This window comes from Malassezia pachydermatis (assembly GCF_001278385.1).
Source record: "Malassezia pachydermatis strain CBS 1879 chromosome Unknown scaffold4, whole genome shotgun sequence".
In the NCBI taxonomy this organism is placed as follows: Eukaryota; Fungi; Basidiomycota; class Malasseziomycetes; order Malasseziales; family Malasseziaceae; genus Malassezia; species Malassezia pachydermatis.
The window spans coordinates 188262-215139 of record NW_017253141.1 but is presented as its reverse complement, the minus strand read 5'-3'; the positions used below and the strand labels follow the sequence as shown (position 1 = coordinate 215139).

At 56.7% G+C, this 26878-nt stretch overlaps 16 protein-coding genes across 16 annotated transcripts; 9 read left to right on the top strand and 7 right to left on the bottom strand.

Annotated features, from left to right (window-relative positions):
- Positions 1–87: 87 nt before the first annotated feature.
- On the top strand, positions 88–1500 carry Malapachy_3874 (hypothetical protein; the record flags this gene model as incomplete). Its single annotated transcript, XM_018138333.1, has 1 exon — positions 88–1500. The coding sequence occupies one exon, from the start codon at positions 88–90 to the stop codon at positions 1498–1500; it is 1413 nt and encodes a 470-aa protein (XP_017991666.1).
- A 105-nt stretch (positions 1501–1605) lies between these two features.
- On the top strand, positions 1606–3588 carry Malapachy_3834 (hypothetical protein; the record flags this gene model as incomplete). The annotated part of the gene is made up of 3 exons (XM_018138293.1): positions 1606–1608; positions 1643–1839; positions 1872–3588. 3 exons carry the CDS (start codon positions 1606–1608, stop codon positions 3586–3588), a joined length of 1917 nt encoding a protein of 638 aa, XP_017992096.1.
- On the bottom strand, positions 3585–5621 carry Malapachy_3854 (hypothetical protein; the record flags this gene model as incomplete). Its single annotated transcript, XM_018138313.1, has 1 exon — positions 3585–5621. One exon carries the CDS (start codon positions 5619–5621, stop codon positions 3585–3587), a length of 2037 nt encoding a protein of 678 aa, XP_017991752.1.
- Positions 5622–5928: 307 nt separating this feature from the next.
- On the top strand, positions 5929–8013 carry Malapachy_3871 (hypothetical protein; the record flags this gene model as incomplete). The annotated part of the gene is made up of 2 exons (XM_018138330.1): positions 5929–7634; positions 7863–8013. The coding sequence occupies 2 exons, from the start codon at positions 5929–5931 to the stop codon at positions 8011–8013; spliced, it is 1857 nt and encodes a 618-aa protein (XP_017991662.1).
- Positions 8014–8268: 255 nt separating this feature from the next.
- Positions 8269–8963, bottom strand: Malapachy_3822 (ras-like c3 botulinum toxin substrate 1; the record flags this gene model as incomplete). Its single annotated transcript, XM_018138281.1, has 4 exons — positions 8269–8690; positions 8727–8799; positions 8840–8910; positions 8948–8963. 4 exons carry the CDS (start codon positions 8961–8963, stop codon positions 8269–8271), a joined length of 582 nt encoding a protein of 193 aa, XP_017992053.1.
- A 2594-nt stretch (positions 8964–11557) lies between these two features.
- On the top strand, positions 11558–12111 carry Malapachy_3836 (60s ribosomal protein l35; the record flags this gene model as incomplete). Its single annotated transcript, XM_018138295.1, has 3 exons — positions 11558–11560; positions 11702–11838; positions 11880–12111. 3 exons carry the CDS (start codon positions 11558–11560, stop codon positions 12109–12111), a joined length of 372 nt encoding a protein of 123 aa, XP_017992098.1.
- Positions 12112–12295: 184 nt separating this feature from the next.
- Positions 12296–12954, bottom strand: Malapachy_3819 (protein transport protein sec61 subunit gamma; the record flags this gene model as incomplete). The annotated part of the gene is made up of 3 exons (XM_018138278.1): positions 12296–12313; positions 12710–12807; positions 12858–12954. The coding sequence occupies 3 exons, from the start codon at positions 12952–12954 to the stop codon at positions 12296–12298; spliced, it is 213 nt and encodes a 70-aa protein (XP_017991620.1).
- Positions 12955–13127: 173 nt separating this feature from the next.
- Positions 13128–13584, top strand: Malapachy_3885 (39s ribosomal protein mitochondrial; the record flags this gene model as incomplete). The annotated part of the gene is made up of 2 exons (XM_018138344.1): positions 13128–13373; positions 13411–13584. The coding sequence occupies 2 exons, from the start codon at positions 13128–13130 to the stop codon at positions 13582–13584; spliced, it is 420 nt and encodes a 139-aa protein (XP_017991786.1).
- Positions 13585–13673: 89 nt separating this feature from the next.
- Positions 13674–13899, bottom strand: Malapachy_3867 (hypothetical protein; the record flags this gene model as incomplete). Its single annotated transcript, XM_018138326.1, has 2 exons — positions 13674–13851; positions 13883–13899. 2 exons carry the CDS (start codon positions 13897–13899, stop codon positions 13674–13676), a joined length of 195 nt encoding a protein of 64 aa, XP_017991589.1.
- Positions 13900–14585: 686 nt separating this feature from the next.
- On the top strand, positions 14586–15107 carry Malapachy_3842 (cytochrome c oxidase polypeptide iv; the record flags this gene model as incomplete). Its single annotated transcript, XM_018138301.1, has 3 exons — positions 14586–14888; positions 14919–15030; positions 15067–15107. 3 exons carry the CDS (start codon positions 14586–14588, stop codon positions 15105–15107), a joined length of 456 nt encoding a protein of 151 aa, XP_017991545.1.
- Positions 15108–15585: 478 nt separating this feature from the next.
- On the bottom strand, positions 15586–16823 carry Malapachy_3860 (ssu81 involved in the hog1 high-osmolarity signal transduction pathway; the record flags this gene model as incomplete). Its single annotated transcript, XM_018138319.1, has 2 exons — positions 15586–16747; positions 16789–16823. 2 exons carry the CDS (start codon positions 16821–16823, stop codon positions 15586–15588), a joined length of 1197 nt encoding a protein of 398 aa, XP_017991635.1.
- A 294-nt stretch (positions 16824–17117) lies between these two features.
- Malapachy_3869 (gcfc-domain-containing protein) lies at positions 17118–19298 on the top strand (the record flags this gene model as incomplete). The annotated part of the gene is made up of 1 exon (XM_018138328.1): positions 17118–19298. The coding sequence occupies one exon, from the start codon at positions 17118–17120 to the stop codon at positions 19296–19298; it is 2181 nt and encodes a 726-aa protein (XP_017991638.1).
- An 18-nt stretch (positions 19299–19316) lies between these two features.
- Malapachy_3816 (digestive organ expansion factor) lies at positions 19317–21281 on the bottom strand (the record flags this gene model as incomplete). Its single annotated transcript, XM_018138275.1, has 1 exon — positions 19317–21281. One exon carries the CDS (start codon positions 21279–21281, stop codon positions 19317–19319), a length of 1965 nt encoding a protein of 654 aa, XP_017991956.1.
- Positions 21282–21475: 194 nt separating this feature from the next.
- Malapachy_3785 (p-loop containing nucleoside triphosphate hydrolase protein) lies at positions 21476–23488 on the top strand (the record flags this gene model as incomplete). Its single annotated transcript, XM_018138244.1, has 1 exon — positions 21476–23488. One exon carries the CDS (start codon positions 21476–21478, stop codon positions 23486–23488), a length of 2013 nt encoding a protein of 670 aa, XP_017991601.1.
- A 127-nt stretch (positions 23489–23615) lies between these two features.
- Malapachy_3783 (prolyl oligopeptidase) lies at positions 23616–26042 on the top strand (the record flags this gene model as incomplete). Its single annotated transcript, XM_018138242.1, has 3 exons — positions 23616–25299; positions 25330–25959; positions 25990–26042. The coding sequence occupies 3 exons, from the start codon at positions 23616–23618 to the stop codon at positions 26040–26042; spliced, it is 2367 nt and encodes a 788-aa protein (XP_017991602.1).
- Positions 26043–26053: 11 nt separating this feature from the next.
- On the bottom strand, positions 26054–26684 carry Malapachy_3756 (tma20-protein involved in cytoplasmic ribosome function; the record flags this gene model as incomplete). The annotated part of the gene is made up of 2 exons (XM_018138215.1): positions 26054–26465; positions 26497–26684. 2 exons carry the CDS (start codon positions 26682–26684, stop codon positions 26054–26056), a joined length of 600 nt encoding a protein of 199 aa, XP_017991948.1.
- Positions 26685–26878: the final 194 nt, after the last annotated feature.

Sequence of the window (26878 nt, the reverse complement as noted above, 5' to 3'; positions counted from 1 at the left end):
TCCGCGGACCTGTGTGCATTTCAATCGGATCGGCGCGTCGTCCCTTGACCTTGCTGCTGCACTAGGTCGGGCGTGCGTATAGCGATCATGGACACTATGGAGCCGATCCTGGATGATGCTATGCCCCTTCCGCTTCCGGAGAGCATTCGGCCTGTCCCTGAGACGATCCGCGCTTCGATTGTGTCATGGTGGCATCATTCACCACGTCACACAGCCGAAGCGGAGCTGCACCTATACCAAAACTCTGGCTACTTTCGTGGCGCCAAGCTGAGCAATGCCGCGCACCTTAACGATGATGGCGTAGACGGTATGGTGGAGGCGTATAAACAGGCCACGAGTACGTCTACGACGCCGTCCAGCCGTCCAGCTAGCGTGGCTCCTGGCAATACGTATGCGACGGTGGCTACGACCGCAGCAGCCGACGGCAAAATTGGGTGCATCCGTATGGTCGATATAGGCGAGGACCCTGCGATGCGCAAGGGCTGGTTCTCGCGTCTGTACCGCCGAACAAGACGTTACATCAACATGCTTGAAATCGGTACGCCGCAACGCTACGAGGACCGTGACAAGGACGAAATTCCTGTGGTGCTTGTGCATGGCTATGGCGCTGGCAGTGCCTTTTTCTTCCGCAACGTCGGGGCCATTGCCTCGATGCCGCATACCCGTTTGTACGCGTTAGACTGGCTTGGCATGGGCCGCTCCTCGCGTCCGTCGTATGTGATGCCGCATTCGCCCAAGACACGCGAGCGTGTTGAGGCCTCCGAAACATTCTTCTTGACCGCCTTGGAGCAGTGGCGAACGAAGATGAAGATCGAGAAGATGGTGCTCATTGGCCACAGTCTCGGCGGCTACCTGTCGCTCGCCTATGCCTTGCATTATCCAGAGCGCATCGCCAACTTGATTTTGCTGTCCCCCGTGGGTATCCCGGAAGGCTCGTTGCCCGAGTTTCTCCATGAGATTCGCCGAGTGAAGGAAGGCGAGGCGCCGCCCAGTAGTGTGCCTGCGCGCCGGCCGCCTCTAAACCCTGTCCTGATGAAGACAGCGCAATGGTTATGGGACCGCAATATCAGCCCCTTTGGTATCGTGCGTATGAGCACGATCTTGGGTCCATGGCTGATGGGTGGATATACACGCCGTCGTTTCCAGTCGCTGGAGCCGGACGAAATTAAGGCGCTGCATACGTATTGCCATGGTGTGTTTACCGACACGGCAAGCAGTGAACACTGCCTGGCTGATATCCTAGCCCCTGGCGCCTTTGCTCGGTGGCCCATGGTGCAGCGTGTCGCGCCTTTGAAGATGCCGATCTTCATGTCCTACGGCTCGCATGACTGGATGGATGTGCGAGGCGGCCGAGCCGCCCAGACCATCCTGCAAAAGGCAGGCAACAGTCATGTCCATATCGATGTGATCGACAAGGCAGGCCACCATTTGTACCTAGATAATACGCCGGCCTTCAATGCCTGGCTGATCCAGGCCATCCGTAGCGGATGGTCCAAGTAGATTCGCACGAGCCACATCCATCGTAGGGATTAGTCAGCGACGCCGCCGCCGTCGTGGCGGCAGGACGCGTAGTCCTGGGTGTCGTGTCGTCTGTCGTCCAACATCATGGTACGTAGGCGCCTACCGCCGCACTTACTCGTAGCTTGTGCGTATTCGGTGCAAGGATGGACAGTTTCGGTATACGCTCGATGAGAACGATACCGTCGATGTGCTTGTACAGCACCTTCTGGCGTCTATCGAGGCCGATCCAGCGACGCTGGCGCTCGCAGATGCGCCACGCGGCGAAGGTCGATCCGTCGCGCAGCTGCAGGGCTCGACTCTGAAAGCACTCGGGATTACGTACGTACCTACTGTGCTTGACTTACCGTCAGACATGGCCAGCTTTTGTATGCCGAGTACGAAACGCCTACTGGCGCGGGGGCTTCTGCGTCGCCTGCCACGTCGGCCCAGCCGACGCAGCCGACGGCACCTACTACGTCATCTGTGCGTATGGACGACGTGGATACCTACTGGGCCCAGCAGCGGGGCCTAATTCAAAGGGCGCGTGATCCGCAGTTCTGCCGGCATGGCGAAAAGGGGATGTGTGATTATTGTATGCCATTGGAACCGTACGACGCTGGCTACCAAGCAGAGCACAATATCAAGCACTTGTCGTTCCATGCCTACTTACGGCAACAAAACATCTCGACGTCCACTGCGTCGACGTCGTCGACCTACATCCCACCGCTGGAGGAAGTCAACTACCGCGTGCTCACGCCTTGCCCGTCCGGCCACCATGCGCCATGGCCCGCGGGAATTTGTACCAAGTGCCAACCCTCGGCGATTACGCTGCAGCGCCAGGTGTACCGCATGGTCGACCATGTTGAATTTGCGCACCCATCGCTCATCGACCATATGCTGGAAACGTGGCGAAAGACGGCGATGCAGCGATTTGGGTTCTTGCTGGGCCATTATGAGCCGTACGACAAAGTGCCCATGGGCATCAAGGCCGTAGTCGAAGCGATTCATGAGCCGCCACAGGCGGGCGAGATGGACGGCCTGACGTTGGGATGGCCGTGGGACGATCAAGATCGGATTACCGCGCTTGCGCAGCGATGTGGCTTGCAGATTGTCGGTATGATTTACACCGATCTGGAGGCAGCGGATCCGACGCATACCGATGCGACCAAGGCGGGGCTGGTCGCGTGCAAGCGCCATGCCGATAGCTTTTTCCTCAGTGGCCAGGAAGCGCTCTTTGCGGCCCAGTGGCAAGCGCAGCGACGCAGTGCCTGCCGCTGGAGCAAGAGCGGTGTGTGGAATAGCAAGTTTGTGACGTGTGTGCTGTCGGGCAACACGGAAGGGGAGATTGATGTGGCGGCGTACCAGGTCAGTGAGCAGGCAATGGGGATGGTCGAAGCGGATATGATCGAGGCGAGTGTGCACCCCACGATTATCCGTGTGAAGCCGAACGACGCGACGCGGTACGTCCCTGATGTGTTCTATCGGTATACCAACAAGTACGGCATCGACGTCAAGGAGCGTGCCTCACCGACCTTCCCTGTGGAGTACCTGCTGACGACCAGTACGCATGGCTTCCCCACCGACCCCTCTCCCCGCTTCCTCTCGCATGCGTTTGCGATTGAAAATCGGCCAGGTTTGCATGACCAGTCGTTGGACGATGTGTGGCGTGCCATGCATGCCTTCCTTCCGCTTGAATCAGACACGCAGCGGACCGATCTCATGCAGTGGCTGAGCGATTGGCATCTCCTGGCCTTCCTGGGCCAAAGTGGGTTCCTCTCCGACGAGGAAATGCAGTGGGCCTGCGACGTCGCGACCCATCACGATACGGGTGCGCGATTGGATCAATTGCTTGCGTCGTCCGGCTGGCAAACGCTGTGTGCCATTGCGCGCGAGCATGCACCGCGCGTCTCGAACGACGAGCACGACGCAGATATGACAGCGGCTATGGCGCAGAGCCTCGCGGAGAGCACACAGCCGCCGGCGTCCGGCGACGCCCACGCGGAGAGCCAAGGCACCGCATGCCCTCACTGCACGTTCCTCAATCCACCTGGTCATACAGACTGCGATGTATGTGGGCTACCGCTCTAATCTACGTGCACCTCTGAGGTATACGATGTGAGCGACGAGGCCCGCCGCTTTTTCTTCGACACACCGTGCTGCTTAGCTGCGGCTCGCTCGTTCCGCTTGGCATTGCGATGCTGCTCCGCCATGCGCCAGCCATGCACGCGGCCAGGCAGCCGTGAGTCGCAGAGCCATGACATGTCCTGTAGAAGCAGCTTGACATAGTCGCGATGCGCAAGCAAGGACTGCAACAGGTCGGTATACATCGGATCGATCGCGGCATGCGCGCGTGTAAGCACATCGTACTCGGCCGCCAGCAACGCTTCCGCTCGATCCGCTCGTGGGTGCAGCCATAGCAGCTGGCCCGTCGAGCGGCGTGCTTTGGCCGCATCCAGCAAGGGACGCAACATCGTCCATGTCACACGCACGCGCGGCGGGACAAAGACCAGGCCCTGGCTCACCGACGTCGGCGTGGCGTCCACGTCGTCTTCGGACGCAGCCAAAAGCGAAGGCATATCGGCATCCACAGCATGGTACGTACTCCATAGACGCCGACTCGAACGGAGCGGGCGCTCCAAGTGGGCCTCCTCCGCTGCCTGCCGACGTTGATGAGCCCGCGTATGAATCTCGTCCATGGATTGCGAGACGGCCAAGGGGACAGACACTTGCAGTCCCTCCGCCAAATGCTGCAGCTGTGCCGCATAGGTATCCAGCGCATCGTTGACGTACGTACGCGCAAGGTATAAGTAGTCGCCACGACAGCGCGCTAGCATTTCTGCATCGCGCTGGGCGGGCGTATGAATGCCGATCGTTGGCGTACTTTGGGGCCCATCCACGAGACGCGCAAGCCACGAACGTGGCGCAGCGACCGTCGCCTTGGACACCAGCAACGTTTTGGGGACAGACACAGCATGCCGGATCATCAGCTTGTACGACGTGGTGTTCGGCAGCACAGGGGCCACGGCCACCGTACTGTCGGTAGGCAGACGCTGTGTCATGACCTCATAGGCCATGCTCATATCCGAGGCACGTGCCATTTCACCCAGCGCCATGAGCGTCGTATTGAGTGTATATGTGGTGGGCGCACACAACGACGGTGCCTCTGTATCTGGATGCTGCAAATCCATCCCAAAGCCGTACCGCAGCAGCTCGAGCAACGGCGGGAGCTGACCCGTGGCACGCAACAGACGAGCTGCCACGTCCAGCGTACGTACACGTGGCAGGGTGCCCTGGCGCTGGATATCACGCAGCAGCATGAGCACAGTGCTCGCTGCTTGGTCGACCGAGGCCTGTACATGCGCCGCTGCTTCTTCCGACTGCACGGCTGTCGGTCGACGGTTTACGGGCGCTAACAGTTCATGGCGGTACATCGCCCGGAAACGCGCGAGTTTTTGCTCCACGTTCCGTGCCAACCCCATCATCATGTGATGACAGGTCGCCTGGTTGGGCGCTGCATTGGTATATCCCTGCTCCCGCGCGTTGACCATATCGTTCCATAGGGAGCGCATGTACTTGTATCGACCGCCGTGCGATAGCACGGCAAGGACACGGTTGTACAGCTCGGTAGTCCGTTGATCGATAGGGATATGCCGCAAGATCTGACTCGCGCGCTGAGCAAACACACGCGCCGTTCGGCCGCCCATCCCACGCACCGGCGGCACAGGTGCCATCGATCGCGGCGTGGACAAATCCACCGGACCCTCTGAATCCAGCGCGCGGCCATCCTGCTCGTCGACATGCGCCTGGTATCGTGCCTGTGCCGTACGACGTCGCTGCGCCTCGTACGCCTCGTACTGCGGTGTATGAGGTGGAAGCAGCGACTCGAGCACCAGCTGATGGTGTGTAGGCGCGAGGGGTTGCGGTTGACGAAGGGAGCCATCCTCCATTTTTTGCGGCACCTCGCTCATGGCCTGTGTATACAGTGCCCAAAGTGTATCAGGTGCTAGCTTCTGCGATGATTCCAGCATCTGGATAAGCTGGGCACTGGGTCCTCGATCCAGCGAGGCAACAGGTTCGTACATGACACGACGATGCATTTGTGGCGTGTCAGGAATCGTCATAGAGCTGTACGCTGCGCGGTGAATAGGTAGGCGCGCGCTCCACGGAGCACGGTGCATGCTAGCGCATGCTAGCCGTGCCGCTCGGTGCATCCGTCCCACACGTAACTGCGATCTGTAGCCCAGCCACGAACGGCGAACCTGAGGACGTCTGGCGAAGGACCTAGACCTTCGCGGCGAAATGTCACGTGAGAAGGCCCCTTCCCCACGCGTCACGACGTGGAGGATCTCACCAACAGTACGTGGCCGGACGGACACTGCGTCGCTTCTGCTGCATACGGTCTAGATCGACGCGCCGCCCTTACCTACGATGGACGAGAGAGCTGCCAAAGCGGAACGCGCGCGCAAACAGCTACGTCGTCATCGAGAGGCACAGCGTCGTAAGCGCGAAGAAGAAGAGGTGGCGGCAGCAGCAGCCACGGCCGCGACATCGGTCGTCTCTGCTCCCGCTGCGACGGAAACAGAGCAAGCCAATGACGTCCCACCCCTCCCACCAACTGAGACGACAGCCGAGGATGAACCATCCACGCAGGCTTATGCCTCGGATCTATGGTCATCGTACCAAGACACCCATACCACTGAGACATGGTCGTTCGACCAACTCGATCCAGCCGATCCATCGGATGACCCAGACACAGTCCCTGCCGTGGCAATTACACAGGCCGCACCACCTAAGCCTCCTACGGACGAACAAACCGAGGCACCTGCGGCGAACGAGCTTTTCTCAGCCGATACATACGAATGGGATGTAGGCGAGGACGCCTCGGCAGCGGCGCCTTCCACATCGACGGCGACTGAAATGCCAGATGAAAATCCGGTACTGTGGCTGGGAGCTACGCCTACAAGAGCGCATACGTCGCAAGCGCACTTTATGACGAATTTGTATGCGCCCAGCCCGAAACGAGCTAGTTCGATTAACAACTTTGCCGAGGATTTTGAGAAGCACATGCACATGCAATCGTCGGAGAACTTGGTACCTGAAGAGCCAGCTGCCTCGTCCTTGTTTGATACAGGGGACGAGGCATATTCGGAGCATGCGACTGTGTACGAATATACACCCAAGCAAGGGTTTGATGAGACGAATGCCTACGGCTTTACAGAGCCATCTGAATACGATGCGTACTACGACCAGGCAGGGCACGAGTACGACTATGACCCTGCGGCGTACGAAGCGTATCCGGCGGACGCTGAAGATCCTGGCTATGCCTACCCTACTGAGGAAGAGTATACTTACGAAGCCGCGCCGCCCACAGAGGAGGCTGCGTCTGTGGAGCAAGCCTATACGTATGATGACGGGCCGCCCGCAGAGGAGGCTGCGCTCGTCGACGAAGCCTATGCGTATGATGAAGGGCCGCCCGCGGAAGAGGCTGAGCCTGTGGAGGAAGCCTATGCGTATGATGCCGCTGCCTCCACGAAAGAGGCCGAGCCTGTGGAGCCAGAAGCAGCTCCGATGACCTACGATGTGCCGCCCGTGGAGGAAGAGGCGGCTCCAACTACCGATCCCTATGCCCCTCCGCAAGAAAGGACGCACGACGATGCGGTATTGCCCGCTGAGAACTTGTTCGAGGCATCGGGAGCGACCTCGGAGGCTTTTGCCTTGGACGATCCAGAGGCGTCAGAGGCACTCCCAGGGATGGAGCAGGAGGACGCAGGGCCTACATCCTGGACCCTGCCGAAGGCAGAAGCGGAGGCGGGGGCAGATACGACGGTGCATGAGCATGACGATATGCCTGGCACCGAGATGAGTCCTATTCCCGAAGAGCCTGCGGACACATCAAAGGAGGTGCGTTGTGCCGAATTGGAGGAAGAGAATGCGCAATTGCGTGCTCGCGTTCAGGCGCTGACGGAGCAAGTAGCACGGATGGAACGTGACTTTGCGACGACACTCGATCAACTCGTCCATGACCACGACCAAAAGATGGCAGCGATGCGGCAGGAGCGGGCTGCAGCAACAGCCGAGGCAGCTCGCTTGCCGTCCAAAGTCCTGCCGCGAGTGCATAAGCGCAGTGCGACTACGTCTGCGACGACCCCTCTGCTCCCGCCGCTAAGCGAGCAAGAGCCCAGTGAGTTCCTTCCGCGGCGGCAGCCCACCGAGGTAGCACGGCAGCGCCGTGGCGAGGTGATCCCACCTGCGCAGGAGCATCGACGGCATGCAAGTCTGCAGATGCTGCGTGCTCGCATTGCAAGCGACACGCAAGGCGAGGCCGCCACATCACGACCGCCAGGGCCACAATTACCGACTAGTACGCTTTCGATTGTACAAGACCAGACGCACCGCCGCGTCGCGAGTGCCGTCCATGAGGCGCATGAGGCGCATCGTGCCCATCCCAATCAGTTCTCGCAAGATGCCCTGCTGTTTTGCTCCTGCTGCCGCGGCGACTTTATTGTGGTATAGGGCCCATAGGCGAGCCGGCCAACCATGTACTTACTTCACTCCTTTATCCTACACTGTCAAAGTGGATGTCGTTACAAGGCACTATAGCCAGTCTACGGATATAGACGTGGTCTTGAGAACAGATGAGAAATCAAGCATTAGCAAAGGTGGGTCGTAGACTACACCACCTCCAGATGAAAAGGCACGCCTAGTGTGAGGCGGGTGATCAGACAGCAGTGAGATGCGCGAGGCAGACAGACACTGTTTGTATCCATATTACAAAACAAGGCAGTTGTTCGCCTTTCGTCGCTTCTTGGGTGCGGGGGACAGGACACAGCGAATGGCCTCGTCAAACACGCCCTTGAGACCCTTTTGCGTGAGGGCCGAGCACTCGAGGTATTTTACTGCGCGGATTTCCTTTGCCATCTGTACGGCTTGGCTGTAGGTGATCGGCTGCATCCGTCGCTCCCGCAATCGCGCATTCATCTCAGGATCCTCTCGCAAGTCCAGCTTCGTGCCCACAAGAATAATCGGGGTATCCGGGGCGTGGTGCGACACCTCCGGCCACCACTTGGTCTTGGCATTTTCAAAACTCGATGGGCTCACAATCGAGAAACAGATCAGGAACACATCCGTCTGGGGGTACGACAGAGGACGCAGACGGTCGTAATCTTCTTGGCCAGCCGTATCCCACAGGCCTACATGTTAGCGCATATCCAAGGCACAATACATACCCAGATTGACAGGTGCACCATCGACGATAACATTGGCGGTGTAGTTGTCAAATACAGTCGGCACATATTCACTCTGAGCATCGTATGAGTTGCCATGCAGCGATAATACATACAGGGAAGGCATTGGTCGTGTACGAAATCAGCAAGCACGTCTTGCCGACAGCACCATCACCGACCACCACACCTACCATGTTAGTACCATCGATCCTGTAGATACGTACATTTGATATTTCGCATCGTTGCCAAGGTAGGACGTGGGGAGGAGGGGCCGCTAGCAAAGCAAGGCGGTCCTGGCCAAAATGCGGGAGACACGCACGTCGTACCGAGAAGGGGTACGACGGGCGCTTCCAATTTTCAGTGCACCGGCCGAGACTGACAAAAAGACAGGCCCCCTCGCCCTCGCTTTCGACAGTCCGTTGGCGCGCGCGGGGGGTCGAGGGGCACGGCCAGACCCTCGCTTCCACACCTCTCGGCCGACCTGGAACAAAGGTGGCCGGCCATCTTAACCGGGCCCTAGGCGCAGACAGGAAGGTGGCCAACTGGCGTCGTTGCCGACTGTGGGTAGCCTTGACCGCTACACAGATCGCCTGGTTTGCTGTACGTGATAAAGCACGGAAACAGGTGCCGACAAGTATCTAGCGCAGGAGACACTTATACCGTCGCGTTCGTCCTTCATTTGAGTCGTTCATAGATATGGCATGATACGGAAGTGGGGCGCGATCAAAGCTACGTATATACGTAGCCTACACCGCTAATACATGAAAGAGCATCATAGCACGTCTCACCCAGCAAGCAAGGTAGGGATGGCAGCGGGTGGATGTATGTAGCCACGTGGCATGAGCCAACTTCTACGCACGACCTGCAGCTGCGACGCACGGACAACATCCACCTAGCAGCTAGGCGTGGACGGTCGGTGCACATGTGGCCCATGCCCGCTCAAGACGTATATATGTGCAGATAGGCGAAGAAGTAAGACTCATTCCGGCCTTTGCCATCACCCTCCCCTCCCCCCTCCCTTACCCCTCCCTTCCCCTTACTGTAGCCAGGCGCTACACACTCCTTTTTTTTCTTTACGTTCTTCGTCTTGTGGGCTGGACCCACGTTTGCAAGAACTTTTCACTCAGCACCGTCGTACCCCTACCCCATATCCCCCCTCACCTTTTCCTTTACCCCTCACCCTTCCTCACATCCTTTTGATTCACCCCCTCGCCTCATTCCCTCATTAATCTTATCCCCTCCCCCTCCCCTATGAATTGGATTGCAAACGCGACGCGCGATATGTCGCCGACAAAAAAGCGCGAGACACTCTTCCCTCTTTCTTTTCAAAACTCCATTTGGCAAACGCCTACAGAGCCCTTGTCAGACGCCGAGCCTAGTTCGGATAGTGATAGTGATGATGCGAGTGCTCACCACTCCTCGGCTTCTACTGCATGGACAGTCGCGGATAACTCTATCGATGGTGTTCCTCTCTCATTGCCACAGCGTCCTTGCACAGCTATGACGCGTAAGGAAAAATGGTCTTGCTCCCGTAATGACGCTACCATTCGTGTATGCAATACAAGCACACCGCCACGACCTGTGCCGATAACGAACCACGGATTGGCGCTCGCACCCAGCCCTCTTCAACAGGCTTCGAATAATGACCAGCTAACAACTTCACAGCAAAATAGGTCAGAAGACCGTGCTCGAGCGGCACAGCGCCTCTTTTATGCATTGGGACACTCGACTCGATGGGACGCCAAAGTTCAGCAGCAGCAACAGCAACCTCAGATACGACCTGGTATCACTATGCTTCATGGACTCACAGCCCAAGCCAAGCGGCGTCATAGTCAGGATGGCCAGGTGGATCAGATAACCGGTACAAGGGATCAAATGACATTCACGCCAACCATGCACGGTACACAGCATTGTGTGATTGCTACGGAACGCAGTACATTTGAATTTGTCGTAACACCGCCTACACCTCGCATGGACGAGCATGAATGGACTAATGGATCCAAACTTACAGGGATTCGCCTCAAGTCCCATAAAACGTCCAGTGAGGTGATAGAAACACCGCCTTCACCAAACCTGGTGCCACCGCCTTTCGAACTCGCCCCTGGTCGAGCTCTTCAGGTGGCTCAGCGAAAGAAGGAAGTGATGAAGCCCCTACCTTTGAACGATATGACACACCATGTTCCACAGGTTCGGGTGCCCCATGCAGCTGTGACGTCCAAGGTTTCACCACCTCGCAAAGGCGTACCGCAGCCTTCTTCAGTGGCCCTGCCACTGCAGCCAGTGCAACCTATGCAAATCCCGCATCAGCCTCAAACCCCACCTAGTACCATTCGAAAAACAATTCCACCTAGTAATAAGAATGGCTCCTACAACATCCTTCAATCGCAACTGGCCCATGCGTCTCCCGCTGGTAAAGCTCAAATCCTGTCCCAGTGGAAAGGAGCTGTTGTGGGGCAATACGCGAAACCTACTGTCTACGGACCTACAGCTCATGTGGCCAAGATGGATTCCTGTCAAATCATTGCATCACATAGTGTTCCCTCGGTGGTAAAGTACGTGCCACCTGGGCGTCGTCGTTTGCCCACCACGCAGACGATGGCCACACGTCCCATAGCCGTACAAACTCGTGGCGCATAGCGCCGTACTTTCTTTGAACCTGCATCGCACTGCATAAATGTCTGCCTCCACTAAAGCTCTCCACCTTCACATATTAATCACGTGCCCACTACCTAGTTTTGGTGTAGATCACGTGCTGAGGAAGAAGTCCGATACCTAGTCCGTCCGCCCAGCGTCTTGGTCCTCACCACACAAACCTCTTTTTGAGTGTCGTCATTATGGTATGTTTTCAGGTCCCCTGGATACAAGAACGGCAAATCAGGACTGCTTGGTGACGTATCTGTAATGATATCCAGGTGGTCCAGTCGTTGTTCATGGACGACAGGCGCTCTCGCACAGAACAGACATGCTAACTCTACCAGGCCAAGGTCCGCACTCACGATCTCCAGAACAAGTCCAAGACGGACCTGCTGAACCAGGTCGAGGAGCTCCAAAAGGAGCTGCTCCAGCTCCGCGTCCAGAAGGTCGCTGGTGGTGCTTCGAGCAAGCTCGTGCGCATGTACGTATAATCGCTCATGAGAAGCAAATCTAACCTTACAGTAACACTGTGCGCAAGAACATTGCTCGCGTTCTGACTGTGATCAACCTCAAGCAGCGTGCTAACCTGCGTGAGCTCTACAAGAACAAGAAGCACCTGCCTCTTGACCTCCGTGCCAAGAAGACCCGTGCTCTCCGCCGCAAGCTGACCAAGCACGAGCGTAAGGCCAAGACTGAGCGCCAGCACAAGAAGGATGTTCACTTCGGCACTCGTCGCTACGTCCTGAAGGCGTAAGTTGTGTTACTGCCCCTTTTTGTGGCGCAGATTTCTTGGTGTCTGTGTCTTGTCTGGTGACAGATGCATACAATGTAGTTGTACATCGCTGTGGCGTCGCATCTGTAGCCCTTGCTACCCTAACCAAAAGGAATATCACTTGCGCTAAGCGCATTCCATGATTTATTTATTGTGTGCTTATTGCTCATAGCTTGTGCGTTGTCTAGAGTGGGCTTGTCGATCATGTCAGCCTCGGATCTATAAAAGGTCGCTGATACAGAGATGTCACAATTTCAGTTGCAAAGCAGAGTTTTTATTCCTTGTACATTACGTTTACCATAGAGACAAAGATGCAATAGCAACACCTTCTACGGTACCCTGTCGCAGACAGAGCAAAAATGGTACAGAGATAGTGTTAAGAAGGTAAATGTACTCGTGGTAGTGAGTCACCACTCTAGATCCCCACACGTATCAAATGAGATTAAGCACCACCACTAGGATGTCAGTTTGTTTCAACAAAGATACGTACACAAGCTGTAGATATAATCAATCCATGCAGGGACAGAGGAGAGGAACGATGTTAGCATAAGGAACGCAAAAATAGGCAGTGAATACGAACAATGTTGTTAATGGGGATATGAATGAGCTTGACAAGGTAGCCAATGAAGCCCATAACCACGAAACCAGTGCCTACGGCGCGGCAGATCTGGATGAACTCTGAACAGTATTAGTTCACGCTCTTCTACCATATCAAAAAGTAAACATACCCTTACGGTCCGGCTTGGTGCAGCGGTTCATAAACTGCATGCCCTCACGCAGAAAAGACACTGGCTCATCCACAAGCTCACGAATGCGCTCCGACATATTGGCAATGGTACGTACGTTCGACACACCAAGGCGCGAAGGGTCGCTCAATGCTCGGGGCGGCATTGGGATCACGTGATGGAGCCTGGCCAGATGTGGATTCAGAACATCGTACCTCCTTTTGACATAGAGACGTCGCGAAGATGTGGATAACCGCACTTGCGCCGACCCGCATGGGTATGGGAGCTCGTGTGCTTCCTGCTGTACGCTTGAGTACACTTATCCATGCTCGGCACGAAAGCACTGTGTCGTCGTCCGAACCCAACGAAGAGGCACAACCATCACCAGCGGCAATCCGCTACCCATACTATGTATCTCGCGTTGGTATGAGTGGATTGAGCCTCCCTGTGTATACGGATATTCGGCACGGAGGGTCTCAGTGGTTCACGCAAATCCGTAAGGTGGAAGGTGATGCAGCGGTATGTATCCATGTGATATGTAATACTAATGAGAAAGGCCCTGTGCCGTGATATATTCGAAGAGTTTGGCTGGGGCGACCCCTTTGACAAGGCCAACCCGTATTCGCAGATCCTAGTACGTATTTCAAAGAGTGCAGGCCCCAAGACGGTATTCCTGCGCACGAATTTGTCGCGTGAGATCAAGTCATGGCTAGAACACCGCGGCTTTTGATGGCACGGCTGCACATGCCTGTACGAGACTTAGTGTATAGTCTATATCGTCATACCCGAAAATGCACATGTCTATGGAATAGTGGGACATTAAAATCCCATCTTTGATGGACGAATACGCATGATCATGCCGTAAGCCATGAGAACGATTAGGATAGTTGCACACAGCATCAGAGGCACAGTAGCCACGCGCCAGATCCATTTTACTTCCCAGAAAGCAAGAAGAAGCTCCGTAGTGATGAGAGCAATAAATGTATAGCCGCTCATACTGCGTGTGAGTTACTTTACTTTGGACATACCGATGGTATTTCCACATGGCTTGAGCTCGCGCTTTGGTCCCAAAAAAGGGTTTGTAGGCCCAAAGCATAATGATGCCAAAGATCGATTGAAGCCAAAGTGCTAGGATAATAAATATGCCAAGTGTCCCATGCCACGATACAAAATGCTGGGAGCCTGGCCGGTCATGCATTTCCCACATGACCCAGACCCCGTAGGTCATTAAGGGGAGGCCCAGGCCAAGTGTAAAAATTTCATGCCACAATAGCCCCCTCTCCTTTTCTTCTGGGGTCCGTGTAGGCTGAAGGACAAATACACCTTGAATAATCAAATACAAGCCCAGCGAGACACACAAGTGGTGCAATGTGGGGAAGGCCACACGCCAACTGCCTGCATGGTAAAAAACAAGTCCCCAAACGATAAGCACGATAGAGGCACTTGTAGCCTGTGTGTAAGAAAGGCAACATGCAACGCACCTGTACCAGAGCTACATGGGAGCCTTTGCTCTTCATCGCTTTAGTTTGCAGCGAGGCTGGCCTAAGCACGCTGTGAAGTGGAGCTGTTGCGCAAACGAATTGAGACACCAGTCTCCCTACGGCAAATATGGAATTAAATTGTAAATACGCGGCCTTGGACGGGCAGAACACGTGCTTTTTGGGTTTTTACGGTGCGAGGAGCGGGCGGCCACTACTCCTCCTCTTATCCTGAATCACCCGAATTAGGATAATGTCGTTCCTCCGCAGCAGCCTTACACAGACCTTCCGCGCTCCTCTGCGCACTGCTATTGCGCAGCGCACGGCTGTCCGTTCGCTGGCTACTACGCCTCTCCGCTTCTCGGAGCACCACCAGCCCTTGATCCAGGGTGACGGCTCGAAGCCGGGTGAGATCGCTTCGGACGAGCAGCAGAGCACTGGTCTCGAGCGCTTTGAGCTGATGGGCAAGCTCCAGGGTATTGACGTGTTCAACATGGAGCCGCTGGACGCTTCGCGTTTCGGCACGAAGGCCAACCCTATCAAGGTGCAGAGCATGGTACGTATTTGATCGGTCTAATCAATATAGGCTACTGAGCAGATTGTTGGCTGCACTGGTTTCCCGGCGGAGTCGCACGAGGCTGTGTGGCTCACTCTCTCGATCGACAGGAAGCAGGGCCGGTGCCCGCGATGTGGTAATGGTATGTTGCTATGTTGATAAGCATACTGACCGACAGTGTACGAGCTCGAGTACCTTGGTACCGAGGACCACCACTAATTTGAGCACGCTGCATGGCGCTGCATAGACAGTGGTTATGTGTATTTAGCTCACGAGACGTACGCTATTGAATCGAACCGCTCAAAGAAGTTTTGAACGAATGCAAAATGTTGGAGTACATAGTCCATGGCGTATCAATTGGTACAAAGGACGCTGTACGAGCGGGCTATATCGCCTTGTCTTTCGTATACGTCCGCATCATACCGCTTAAAAATACTACCGCTACTACTCTACGCTATACGAGAGCCTGTATGATCTGTATGAAGATTATAAAAGACCATCCATCCGTACGGCAAACGTTTGTTTACGCCTTGATGTGTCAGAAAAAAATGACGCTTTGCTCGTGCAGGGCGTATATCAATAGAGAGACGGTGTTAACGATGAACAAGATGACACAATCATAAGGCAGGAAGAACGGGAATAAAGCGACCAGAAAAAGAGAGACCATTACATAGTCCATGACAAGGTAGAATCATCATTACAGCATACGAAGGTAGTTGCTCGGCACAATACCAAGCTCACCGTTCGGGCGCTGAGCTTGCCACCACTTGCCCGAGCTGTCCACAATCTGGAGGATATCGCCCTTGTTGAAAGAGATTTCGGTCGGGTCGTCAGCGTTGGCCTTGTACGAGTATAGGGCCTCAGCACGCTGCACACCCTCCATAGCGACCGCGGTAGCGCCGCCAGCCATGCCAGCACCGGCACCAGCGGCGGCACCAGTAGCGGCACCCGTCGTAGCAGCAGTAGTCTCAGAGCCCATCGCCGAAGTGATCGGAGGGGCCAAGTTACCGCTGTTCTGCGTGTTCATGTATGTCGGTGGGTACGACGAGCCGGACGTGGTCATATCGTTGCCAGCACCGTACGGCACCTCCTGCGTTGGCTCCGTGGAGTGGACAGCCTGAGTTGGCATGGAAGCGGCGTTTGAGGTGCTGGTGCTGTTAGGCACACCAATGGCCACCTCCTCAGGCTGGGTGTAGGCCTGGCGGTTCGACGACATGTCCACCGCCTGGTTGCTCACGCCCGAAGTAAGACCAGCACCCGTACCAGTGGTAGGAGCAACGACGCCCGACGAGACACCCGAACCCATACCGACGTTGCTGACGCCCTCAGGCTGGCCGCTCTTCTTCATCGGGTTCTTGCCCATGCTGAAACGGTTGCGAAGACCGCTACCAGGGAACGAGCCAATCACACCACCAGCAGGGCCGTTGGTGTTCGAGACAACGGTGGTGTGGTTGAAGGGCGAGCCCTTGTCCTCAAAGCCACCGTGGCCATTGTCGTGGACAATGCAGTAGTAGATCAGAATAAGCAGGTTAGCAATCGCCATGATGAGGTAGCCTGCGGCCATACCCTCCAAGCTGCCATAGTCCGAGTAGATCGTAATGTCGACAGCCAGTACCGACATCGAAACACCAATCACCGTAAGAGCAATGATGAGAAGGTTGAGGCGCGCCTCGATCACCAGCGAAACACCAATCGCCACCATCAGGAAGAGCTCCACCCAAATGGTGAACCACGGGTGGCGGATACCAGGGCGAAGGAGACCATTCGATTCAGCCACACACTGAGAGATAAAAGCTGTGAACCAGCCGATCACGAGGAGTGCCTCGGCGAGGCCGACGACTGCCAAAGCCGTAGTTGACCTGCGGTGTTAGAAGACCATGCCCGGCATGCAGATACATACTTGTTGCCCTTGGGCATCGACAGACCACGAACCATAGTGTACGTCAATAGAGAGGATCCCCGGGAGCAAGCTCTATCGAATATACAGTAAGGGGCTTCCGGCTGCGGTCATAATTTCATGCGCATCGGACCTGGGCACTTTAGCGCATATGTAGCTGCATGACGTATGCAGCTGGCGTGCAGATGCACCCCTGAATGCAGGAGAAGCAGGAATTCGGTGGCCGTCAACTTCCATCTCGGACTATGTAAGTTCTATCACGTGCAGGATCGGGGGAGGGTCTTGGTCGGTCAATGTGGAGGAACGACACGAGATATCGATCGGTCGACCATATGGAAGAGCGCTCGTGGCGCGAGCAGCTGCAGCAGCGGTATGGAGATCAACAGGCGCACACATCCTCTTCCATTGCTACGCCAGATTCCAGCCTCTTTCGTAAGAAGCGGCGTAGTCGTGAACAACGTGCTGCCTTGCTAACAAGCGTCCAAGAACCCACCGAAGATGATTTTGTATCTCTCGACGTGACGCATGTACAGCCTCGTGGGGCTCTTACTCAAACTACCTCGTATGAGGCAGGTCCGCATCCGTCGTCTCGTCTCCCAAGAGAGGAAGATGAAATTGGACTGGGCGAAGACGAGCATGCAGCGTACACGGAAGCCACAGAACGCATCCCTCTTGGCCGGCAAGCCGAACGCCAGCGCAAGATGGAGCGGCGACGGCAGATGCGCACGCTGATCGACGCTGTGGAAGGCAAGGAGGAGGAGGAAGATGATATTGCCATTGTCGTGCGGCGCCCTCGGCCTACGACGAAGCTAGCGCCTGGACTCACAGCTACACCTACGTCCAAATCGACGCGTATTTACGAAGAAGATGCGTTTGCTATGCAGGCAGATGCCCTCCCAGCTATGGCAGACGCTATGGAGGAGGATCAGGAAGAGGCAGAGGCGCACGATGCATGGGAACGCGCTCAGCTGCAGCGTATGGGGCTTGATACTACGACAGCGGACAACGATGACACCAAGCGTTCATCACGGCCTTCAGCGCCAGTGCCAATGGTCGCAGCGTTGCCTACGCCTACCTCATGCTTGGCACGCATCCAAGCACGGCTAACAACACTGAGCGAGCGTGCGACCGAGCGTGAGACAACGATGCAGCAGGCTGAGAAGGAATTGCAGTCCATCGAGACCGAGGAAACGACGCTGAAAGAAGAAGTGGAGGCTCTCGAAACCAAGGCCGCGTGGATGACGGAGATGGAAGCTTTCATCGAGACGGTGGCCACGTTCCTCGACGTAAAAAGCCCCATGCTGGAGACGTTAGAGCACAATTCCTTGGCACTGCTTGTCGATCGTACGCTTACGCGGCAGCGGGCTCGTTGGTTGGCACTTGAAGATGCTATGGCGCTGGTCTATGGCGTTTCATCTGCGTCGTTGGAAGTGATACTCTCGTCGTCAGCGTCAGCGAGACAGCCGCGGCCCATGGATGCGAATGGAGCGTGGAATGATCCACGACGTGAAGAACGGCGTCGACATGCTTATGAGCCACAAGATACCAGTGCGCAGTGGCTCACGGAGACGGAGCGCCGCGATTTCCTGGCAGCCAAGGCCGATGTGCTTGAGCAGCAACAGCAGCTCCTAGCTGACGTCCAAGCTGCGGCATTTCGTGATCCAGCCGCTCCAGATACGCCGGACTCGTTGGTGGAGCGCTTTCATACGTGGCGCGAGCGCTTCACGAAAGAGTACGATCTTGCGTGGGGCGGTTTGGCGCTAGCAAACGTATGGGAGTTTTGGGCTCGGTACGAGATGGCGGTATGGGATCCGTGTTGGTGTGCGCAACAGGACGAAGAAGTACGGCTGCTGGGCCCGCCTGCTGGTCTGGACGGGTTTGCGTGGGAGCACGCTTTGCAGGCGTACATGGACCGAGCGACGTTACCCCGCGGCGGTGACGAGGAAGCACTCTCGACGTTGGTCGCCAATACCGTCGCCCCACGTCTTACGGCCCTTGCCGAGCAGGGTGCGTACGATCCATGGAGTCTAGTGGAGACGCAGGCGATGTTACAGTTAGTGGAACAAGCCTCTTACCTTCTCGACAATGACCAATGGCGGTACCAAGCGATGCTTCGTGCCTATCTTCACGTGTTGGAAGCGCATACGCAAGCTGTTGCCAATGCGATGCGAACGCCGCCGACGTACGCAGGGGCGCCTATGCATCCAGACACGATCATCATGCGCCAGCGCATCGTACACATGCTGTATACCCTAGCGCTCAGTACCCTCCGATGGGGTGTGCACTTGACGGGACCGCATGCGCCGGCATGGAAAGACGACGAAGGCACACGGTACGAAGCGTGTGCCGACAACATTCTATCCTGTGTATGGAATGCGATGGCGGAGGCCGTGCCCGATATAACGTACGCAGATCTCGTCTCGAACCTATGCGCCGCGTGGCCAGCGCCAACAATGTGCGCTGATTTGTATAGTCGATTTACGGCATGGCAGCACAATGCTGCCCAGCGATAGAGAAAAGATACCCTGTTTCTACACGAAGCGCCAGAGCGGACGGCCTTCAGTGACCATACTCCGCGCCTGCGCACGTCCTACGATCCGTTCTAGACGAAGCAAGTCGTACTTGGAATAGAGCGCCAGCACTTGCACATCCGCCGCCTCGATGGCGGCCGCTGCACCGTCACGTGGTGTGAGGGGGGCATTGATGAGCTCAGGATAGTACTGTGCATGATCGGGCGGCGCGTAAAACACGATAGTCGAGGCGCCGCGAATCAGGTAGCGGCGGTAAAAGTGGAAGCGCTCGGTGAGCAGCAAAAAGCCTTTCTTGCCAGAAAAGAACGCTTCACGCGCCCGAGAAATGTCCTTGTTCGAGGAGTACTCAGAGAGGGTCGTGTAAGACACAGGTGGATCAGCACGGCGGAAGGCATCTTCCAAACGCACAAAGTCGAAGTACGATGGAACAACAATCATTGTATGCGTCGAACTCACAGCAGATTTTTGAAGGAGAGGCAAAATCTTCTGCTGGAATGCTTGCAGACGCAAATCCGCTTCGCCCTGGGCGTTCGCGCTGTCAAACTTGTAGAAGGTTTGACGTATACCAGGCGCGACGCTTGACATCGTCGGCACATCATTAGGACGCAGCATCGATGTGCGTACACGCCCACCAACATTGTGTTGCGCATGGAAGAGCTGACGGAACTCAGGCGCATCAAACGAGGAGAGAAGAATGGTTTGACGTAGCAGTGGCGCATGACCATCGAGGTACCATGGCTTGACACGCGAAAAGTCGGTATTGTGCGCTTCCTTGGGAATCGCATTCAGACGCTCCATCACAAACTTCACATGATCCCAATTCTGCATCAGCATCACATCCATTTGGTCGACCAGCAAGACTTCAACCGACGACAAATAGTCCCATGTATGTTCCTTCTCCATAAGCAAACGCAGTCCTAGAGGACTGGCCACAAGGATATCACTATCGTAAAAGGGGCTGTACAGTTTCAATGTCTTGCGCGTCAACTTTACGCCGAGCTTGAAATTGTCGTCAATGTTGCCTTGGAACGTATGGCGGTGGTCCTCTGGGTATCGGTGCGCTGTCGTGGGATCCGACAGCTTATCAATCGAGCCGGGCGGAAGGGAGAATTCTTTGGAGAATCGCGCTTTCTGCTCGACTTGCTCGCATGCGGACACAGCCATCAGCGCATCCATCCATACCTTGGCACTGTGGCGGAACGGCGCGAGAAGCAGGACCTTGGGCCGTGTAAAGCCCTGGTCACGCAGCTCAGGAAGCTCTTCCTCATCGTCCTCCTCGTCTTGCTCCTTTTGGGCTCGCGCAGCTGCCTTAGCCAAACGCTCGTTGTCCTTAAGAATCCGCTGTCGCGTCTTGGCCACATGGCTCATAGCATGCATCGCTAGGAGCTGTCGAAGTGGTGTATGCTCCGAGATGGTCACACGTGAGTGCCACAAGTCCATATACGCGCCAACAATCGGCAGCACTTCTTTCTGCAGTATCGTAGGGCTCTTTTTGTAGTGCGATGTGAACGCTTGCCAAATGCGTGCATGAGGACGCGAGACAGGCTGCGCAGCAGGCGTTGACGTACGTACGACTTGCTCCATAGAAGCGCCTTCCAGGATCGAGAGAGGACGTGCCGACTCGTATGTGACATGGGCCAAGTCCACCCCTTCCAAGGCCTCCGCCTCGGCACCAAAGTGCCAGTGAAATGCATCCTTCTCCGACGAAGACGTGGCCATCGCTTCCTCATCATCATCATCTTCCTCCTTCGCTACTACGACCTCTTCCAGCGAGTGGGACGGGGGGTCTGTCTCGTCACGCTGTGCCTTTTTCGGTGACGCAGACGCTTTGGCGGTGGGTGCGACAGACACCACACGAGTACGCTTAGCCGACCCCAACGAGCCTTCATCTTCAGTGCGTGGGTGCGTTGCCTTGACATTCAAGAGCGTCAAGAGACGCACATGCGCCAAGTTGTCGCCAGCCATGCCAAGGAAATGCGATGGATGGGCAAGCAAGCGACCCTGGTCAATGTGGCTCGCTCGCGGCCACGCAGCTTTTTTTTGTGTGCCTTCCTCCACACGTGATCGAGTGTGGTGTGCCACTGCCGTGGCGTAAAAAAAAAGAGGCGAGGTGTCAGGGCCACGCAACCTGCCTTCTTGCGTAGGTACGCTATTGGACGATGCCTCTACCTCAATCAAAGAATCGCGTAGGCCTAGGTCATGCGATCTTGAACCGTAAGGCCAAAGAGGCGCACCGTAAGAACCACTCAGAGTTTCATACGACCGACACACACGTTGGACAGCCCAAGTGGACCAAGCTGCAGTCGGTGACGCATGAAGGCGCATTGGACGAGTTTTTAAACACGGCACAGATGGCCGATGCCGACTTTACCGCGGAGCGGCGCAATATTAAGGTGATCGACGCGCCGCATCTCTCACGGACGCGGCACAACCCCTACCTGCTCACCGCGCAAGAAGAGAAAGACGTCTTGGCAAACCACCGCGAAAACAAGGACCGGCTGCGTGTACCTCGTCGTCCGGTGTGGGATGCCAGCACTACGCCTACACAGCTAGAACGGGCCGAAAAGGACTCGTTCCTGGAGTGGCGTCGTGGCCTCGCTGAGCTGCAGGAAGGTGTCGGTCTCGTTCTTACGCCGTTCGAGCGCAATTTGGAAGTGTGGCGACAACTATGGCGTGTAATTGAGCGTAGTCAGCTCCTTGTACAAATCGTCGATGCACGTAATCCTCTGCGATTCCGCTGCGAAGACTTGGAAAACTACGTGCACAGCGTCCCAGCGAACCCAGTGGACTTGGCCTCGCTCTCGGAAGAGGAGCTGGCGACGTACCGTGGGCCGCGTAAGACGTTGTTGCTGATCAACAAAGCCGACCTCCTGGATGAGCAGCAACGCTTGGCCTGGGCCAAGTACTTCCAGCAACAGAATGTTACTTTTGCATTTTTCAGTGCGGCGGACGAAACCGCTCGGCAATTGGCCAAAGCGCAGCGTGAAGCGCAGTTTGAGGCGGCCCGTGTGAAAGACGACGAGGATGCAGAGGATGTGGCGGACGACGAGGACGTCGCAGACGAGGCGGCCGACGCAGACGAGGCGGCCGACGCAGACGAGGCGGCCGATGCAGACGAGGCGGCCGACGCAGACGAGGCGGCCGATGCAAACGAGGCGGCCGATGCAGACAAGGCGGCCGACGCGATGGAGCAGCAGCTCTCGCTCGACGCGGATCCAGCGCGCATTCTCAATGTCCTCGAATTGGAGCGCTTATTCTTGCAGTGTGCACCGGACTTGACGTTGTTCCGTCGGGACGACCCATCGCTGCCCAACGATGGCGTCCCGGAGAAGCTCACTGTGGGCTTTGTGGGGTACCCTAACGTCGGTAAGTCGTCGACCATCAATGCGTTGCTCGGTGAAAAGAAAGTATCGGTAAGTGCGACGCCCGGTAAGACCAAGCATTTCCAGACCATTCATTTGAGTCCCACGACCATCATTTGCGATTGTCCCGGTCTTGTATTCCCCCAGTTCTCCACGTCGCCAGCAGACTTGGTTTGCGATGGTATCCTGCCGATCGATCAAATGCGCGAGTACACGGCGCCCGCCGAACTTGTCGCACAGCGGATCCCGAAAGATATTCTGTCGCGGACATACAACATCGATATTCCAACGCTCAGTGTCGAAGAAGGCGGCAATGGTGTGCCGACCGGCTTAGAAGTGTTGGCCGCGTATGCCGTTGCCCGTGGCTTGGTCCGCCAAGGCCAAGGCAACCCGGATGAGTCGCGTGCTGCACGCTACGTGTTGAAAGACTATATCAATGCCCGCCTGCTCTATGCCCACCCCCCGCCGGGTGTAGACGCCGACGAGTTCAATGCTGGACAGCGTGCACGTCTTCGCGCCGAGCTACCCGAGCATCGCCCGAATGCGCCTATGACGGTGCCCAGCGATGTTCGTACACTTCCTGTGACAGCGACGCAGTCCAAGAGTCAGTACGTGGACCAGGCGTTCTTTGGTGGCGCAGGGGCCACCGGGATGATGACCAAGGGCCGGCGGCGGATGCCGCCGATTGGCCGCTTGATAGCAGGGGATGACGCAGCGCCGGGCATGGAAGCAGCTCGCCAGGGCAGCAGCAAAAAACACAACAAGGGCCACAAGCGACGCAAGCAGCGCTCAGGCCATGGCTTTGCATAGGAGGTCGTCGTAGGCCTGCATATCATGTGACGTAGATGCGAAGGGGAGGTCCCAAAGTGGAGGTGCGTGGGGACGCGCGGCCCCGCCAGCCACCGCAGCAGCCGCGCGTGGGCTCTTGCTAGTCTGCATGTCACTCTGGCGGTCGTCTCTTACTCGTGTAGGACGATCTGTAGCGCGACTTCCCCACGTATACACAAGAAATATGAACTGGACACCCTCTGCGAATCCGTACCCAGCCGCCCGTCGTAGCGACGCAGCAACGACGTATGCCAGTGCGAAGCATGGCCAAGTCACGGTACCTGAACCGTACGATTGGCTCGAAGTCCCTCCGTCACAGAGTCCTGAGACCAAGGCCTGGACAGAGGCTCAGGCGGCGTACACGGCCAAGTTTGTCGCCGAGTGCCCTGACAAGACGACGCTGCAGCAGCGTCTGCAAAAGAACTGGGACTATGCACGTACCAGTGCGCCGTCGCTCAAGCCGGACGGTCGTTACTACTACTCGTACAACTCGGGCCTGGCGCCGCAAAGTCTGATCTATCGTGCTACGCGCGAGCAACTCGACAAGGCACAGCAGAGTGCAGCGACGGAGCCGATGGGCGAGTTGTTCTTTGATACCAATGTGCTGAGCGACGACGGCACCGTGGCCCTCACATGGACCTCCTTCTCGCATTCGGGCAAGTACATAGCCTATGGTATTTCGCGAAGTGGCTCGGACTGGTTCAAGATCTTTCTGCGTGAGACCAGTGCGCCGATGACGTCGTGCCAACCTGGGACGGAAGGCGGTGATGGCCGTCTGCCAGATGTGCTTGATCACATCAAGTTCTCCGGCATTACCTGGACGCATGACGACAAGGGTTTCTTCTACCAGCGCTTCCCTGCGACCGAGCAGGAAGACAAGGGAACAGAGACGGATGCGAACCAGGATGCGCAGCTGTACTACCACCGCCTCGGCACGCCGCAGTCGGAGGACATTCTGGTGGTCGACTCGGATCCCGTCACGCGCTCCTCCATGTGGAGCTGCGACGTGACGGACGATGGTCAATGGTGCATTCTGTCCAACTCGAAGGACACGGACAACAAGCACCGCTACTATATCACGTCGTTGGAGCATGGCGTATCCAGCGACATGGCATGGATCCCACTGTCGTCCGAGTTCAAGTTCGCGTTGGACTACCTTGCGAACGATGGCCTTCGTTTCTATATGCTGACCAACAAGGATGCACCGAACTACCGCATTGTGTACTTTGACTTGGATCCATCGCAGGCGCAGCGTGTTCAGCACGTCTCGCAGCTGCAAGGCGGTGTGCACACATTCCATGATCTGATCGCCGAGGACAAGAATGCAATTTTGACCACAGCGACGGTCATTGACCACAACAAGCTGCTCGTGGTGTGCTCGCGCGATGTCAAGGATGAGTTGTGGGTGCATGACTTGCACTCGGGCCAGCAAATCACGCGGCTTCTCCCGGACTTGGTCGGTACGATTGGGCAGATCACAGGCCGTCGAGAGCACAAGGAGTCGTTCGTGGCATCCGTGTCGTTTGTGAACCCGGGCCGCGTGGACCGCGTGTCGTGGGAGGGCGCGGCGGCGTCCGGCTCGCAGGCGATGGCGCCTGTGTCTGTGACCGAGTTTTCCACGACGCATGTTGCAGGCATTCGCGCGGACGACTATGTATCGACGCAAGTGTTTTTCCCCAGCAAGGATGGGACCAAGATCCCGATGTTCCTCACGCATCCCAAGGATATGCCGATCGATGGAACGGCGCCGGCGTACGTGTACTTCTATGGCGGCTTCAACATCCCTCTGACACGTACGTACAACCTGACGAACTCACACACAGCGGTCTTTTCTCCTTCGATGATGACATGGGTCGCCTCGTACCGTGGCGTCTTGGCGTTCGTCAATGCACGTGGCGGCGGTGAGTACGGCGACAAGTGGCACGATGCGGGACGTTTGTTCCACAAGCAAAACGTCTTCGACGATGTCCTAGGCGCCTGCCAGTGGCTGCATGAGAACAAGTATGCGAAGAAGGGCCACATTACCATTGCCGGCGGAAGCAATGGCGGTATGGGTGTCGGCGCCGTCGTCAACCAGTGCACGGACGCTCACGGTATCGGTGCGGCGATTGCAGACGTGGGTGTGCATGACATGCTCAAGTTCCCGCTGTGGACGATCGGCAAAGCCTGGACGGCCGACTATGGCAACCCGCAAGAAGACGGCCAAGCGCTCGACTACAATATGACGTACTCGCCACTGCACACGGTACGCGCGGACAAGACGTACCCGGCTGTGATCCTGGCATGTGCCGACCATGACGACCGCGTGGTGCCTGCGCACTCGTTCAAGATGGCGGCGGAAATGCAGCATCAACTCGCCCAGAACCCGAACCCGATTCTGCTGCGTGTAGAGCTGCAGGCGGGGCATGGCGCAGGAAAGAGCACGCAAAAACGCATTGAAGAGGCGGCAGAGAGTACGTACAAACACTATGACTAACACACAGAATTCGCGATTGTGGCTCGTGTCTTGGACCTGCCTCTTGCCAAGGCGACGTAAGGGTATAGATATCATGCGAGACCGCCCTTGGCGCAGATCGCCCATAGATCGTCGCCCAGGTAGTGTACATTGTCGACGGCAATGCCCTTGCCTTTTGCGCGAATCTCCTCTGTATCGAGCTGCAGCACACCGACCGCGACTTCGTACTCCTTGCCCTGCGCTTTGATGGCCACCGCCGTGCCTTTGGGCAGGGGCGTCTCGCCTTTCGACGGGTCTGGCAGGTGGCCACCAGCGGACGTGAGGCCAGGCGACATGACATTCGCGCCAGAGAGGAGGAACTTGATCGCCCCGCGATCGACTTGGATCGAAGGCAGCAGCATAGGGTACTGATGCAGCAGCTGCAGCGTCGGCAGGTATGGGCCATCGTACTGCTGGAAAAACAGCGGCATATTTTTTAGGAGCAGAAGTTGGACGTGCTCACGCCTGGGAAGGTGTTAGTCGTCGTTCCACGTACTTGAACTTGGCCGATGTCAGCGACTCCTTCTTCGGCCAGATCTTCTCGAGCAAGGCGCCATCGTCGGCGCCCAACGTCGTCGCATACTGCTCCAGCAGCTTCGTGCGGATACCACGCTGGATCGACGACTTGAGCGACGACGGTGTGCCGAGATCAGCTTTGGGGTCCAGTTTTTTGAACAGGGACATGACGCGGCAGAAAACTCGTGTGCGTTCCACAACCGAGTGACCGAGGGAGCCCAGTCGCCCGGCGTGGCCTCCGCCGCCGCCGCTCTACGCACGTGGCTGACTGACTTACGCTGCCTTGCGATTTGGTGCTTCGTCCTCGGTCGGTGCCTTGGGGATGTGGGCTAGGATGTACGCCGCCAGTAGGCGGCTCCCGT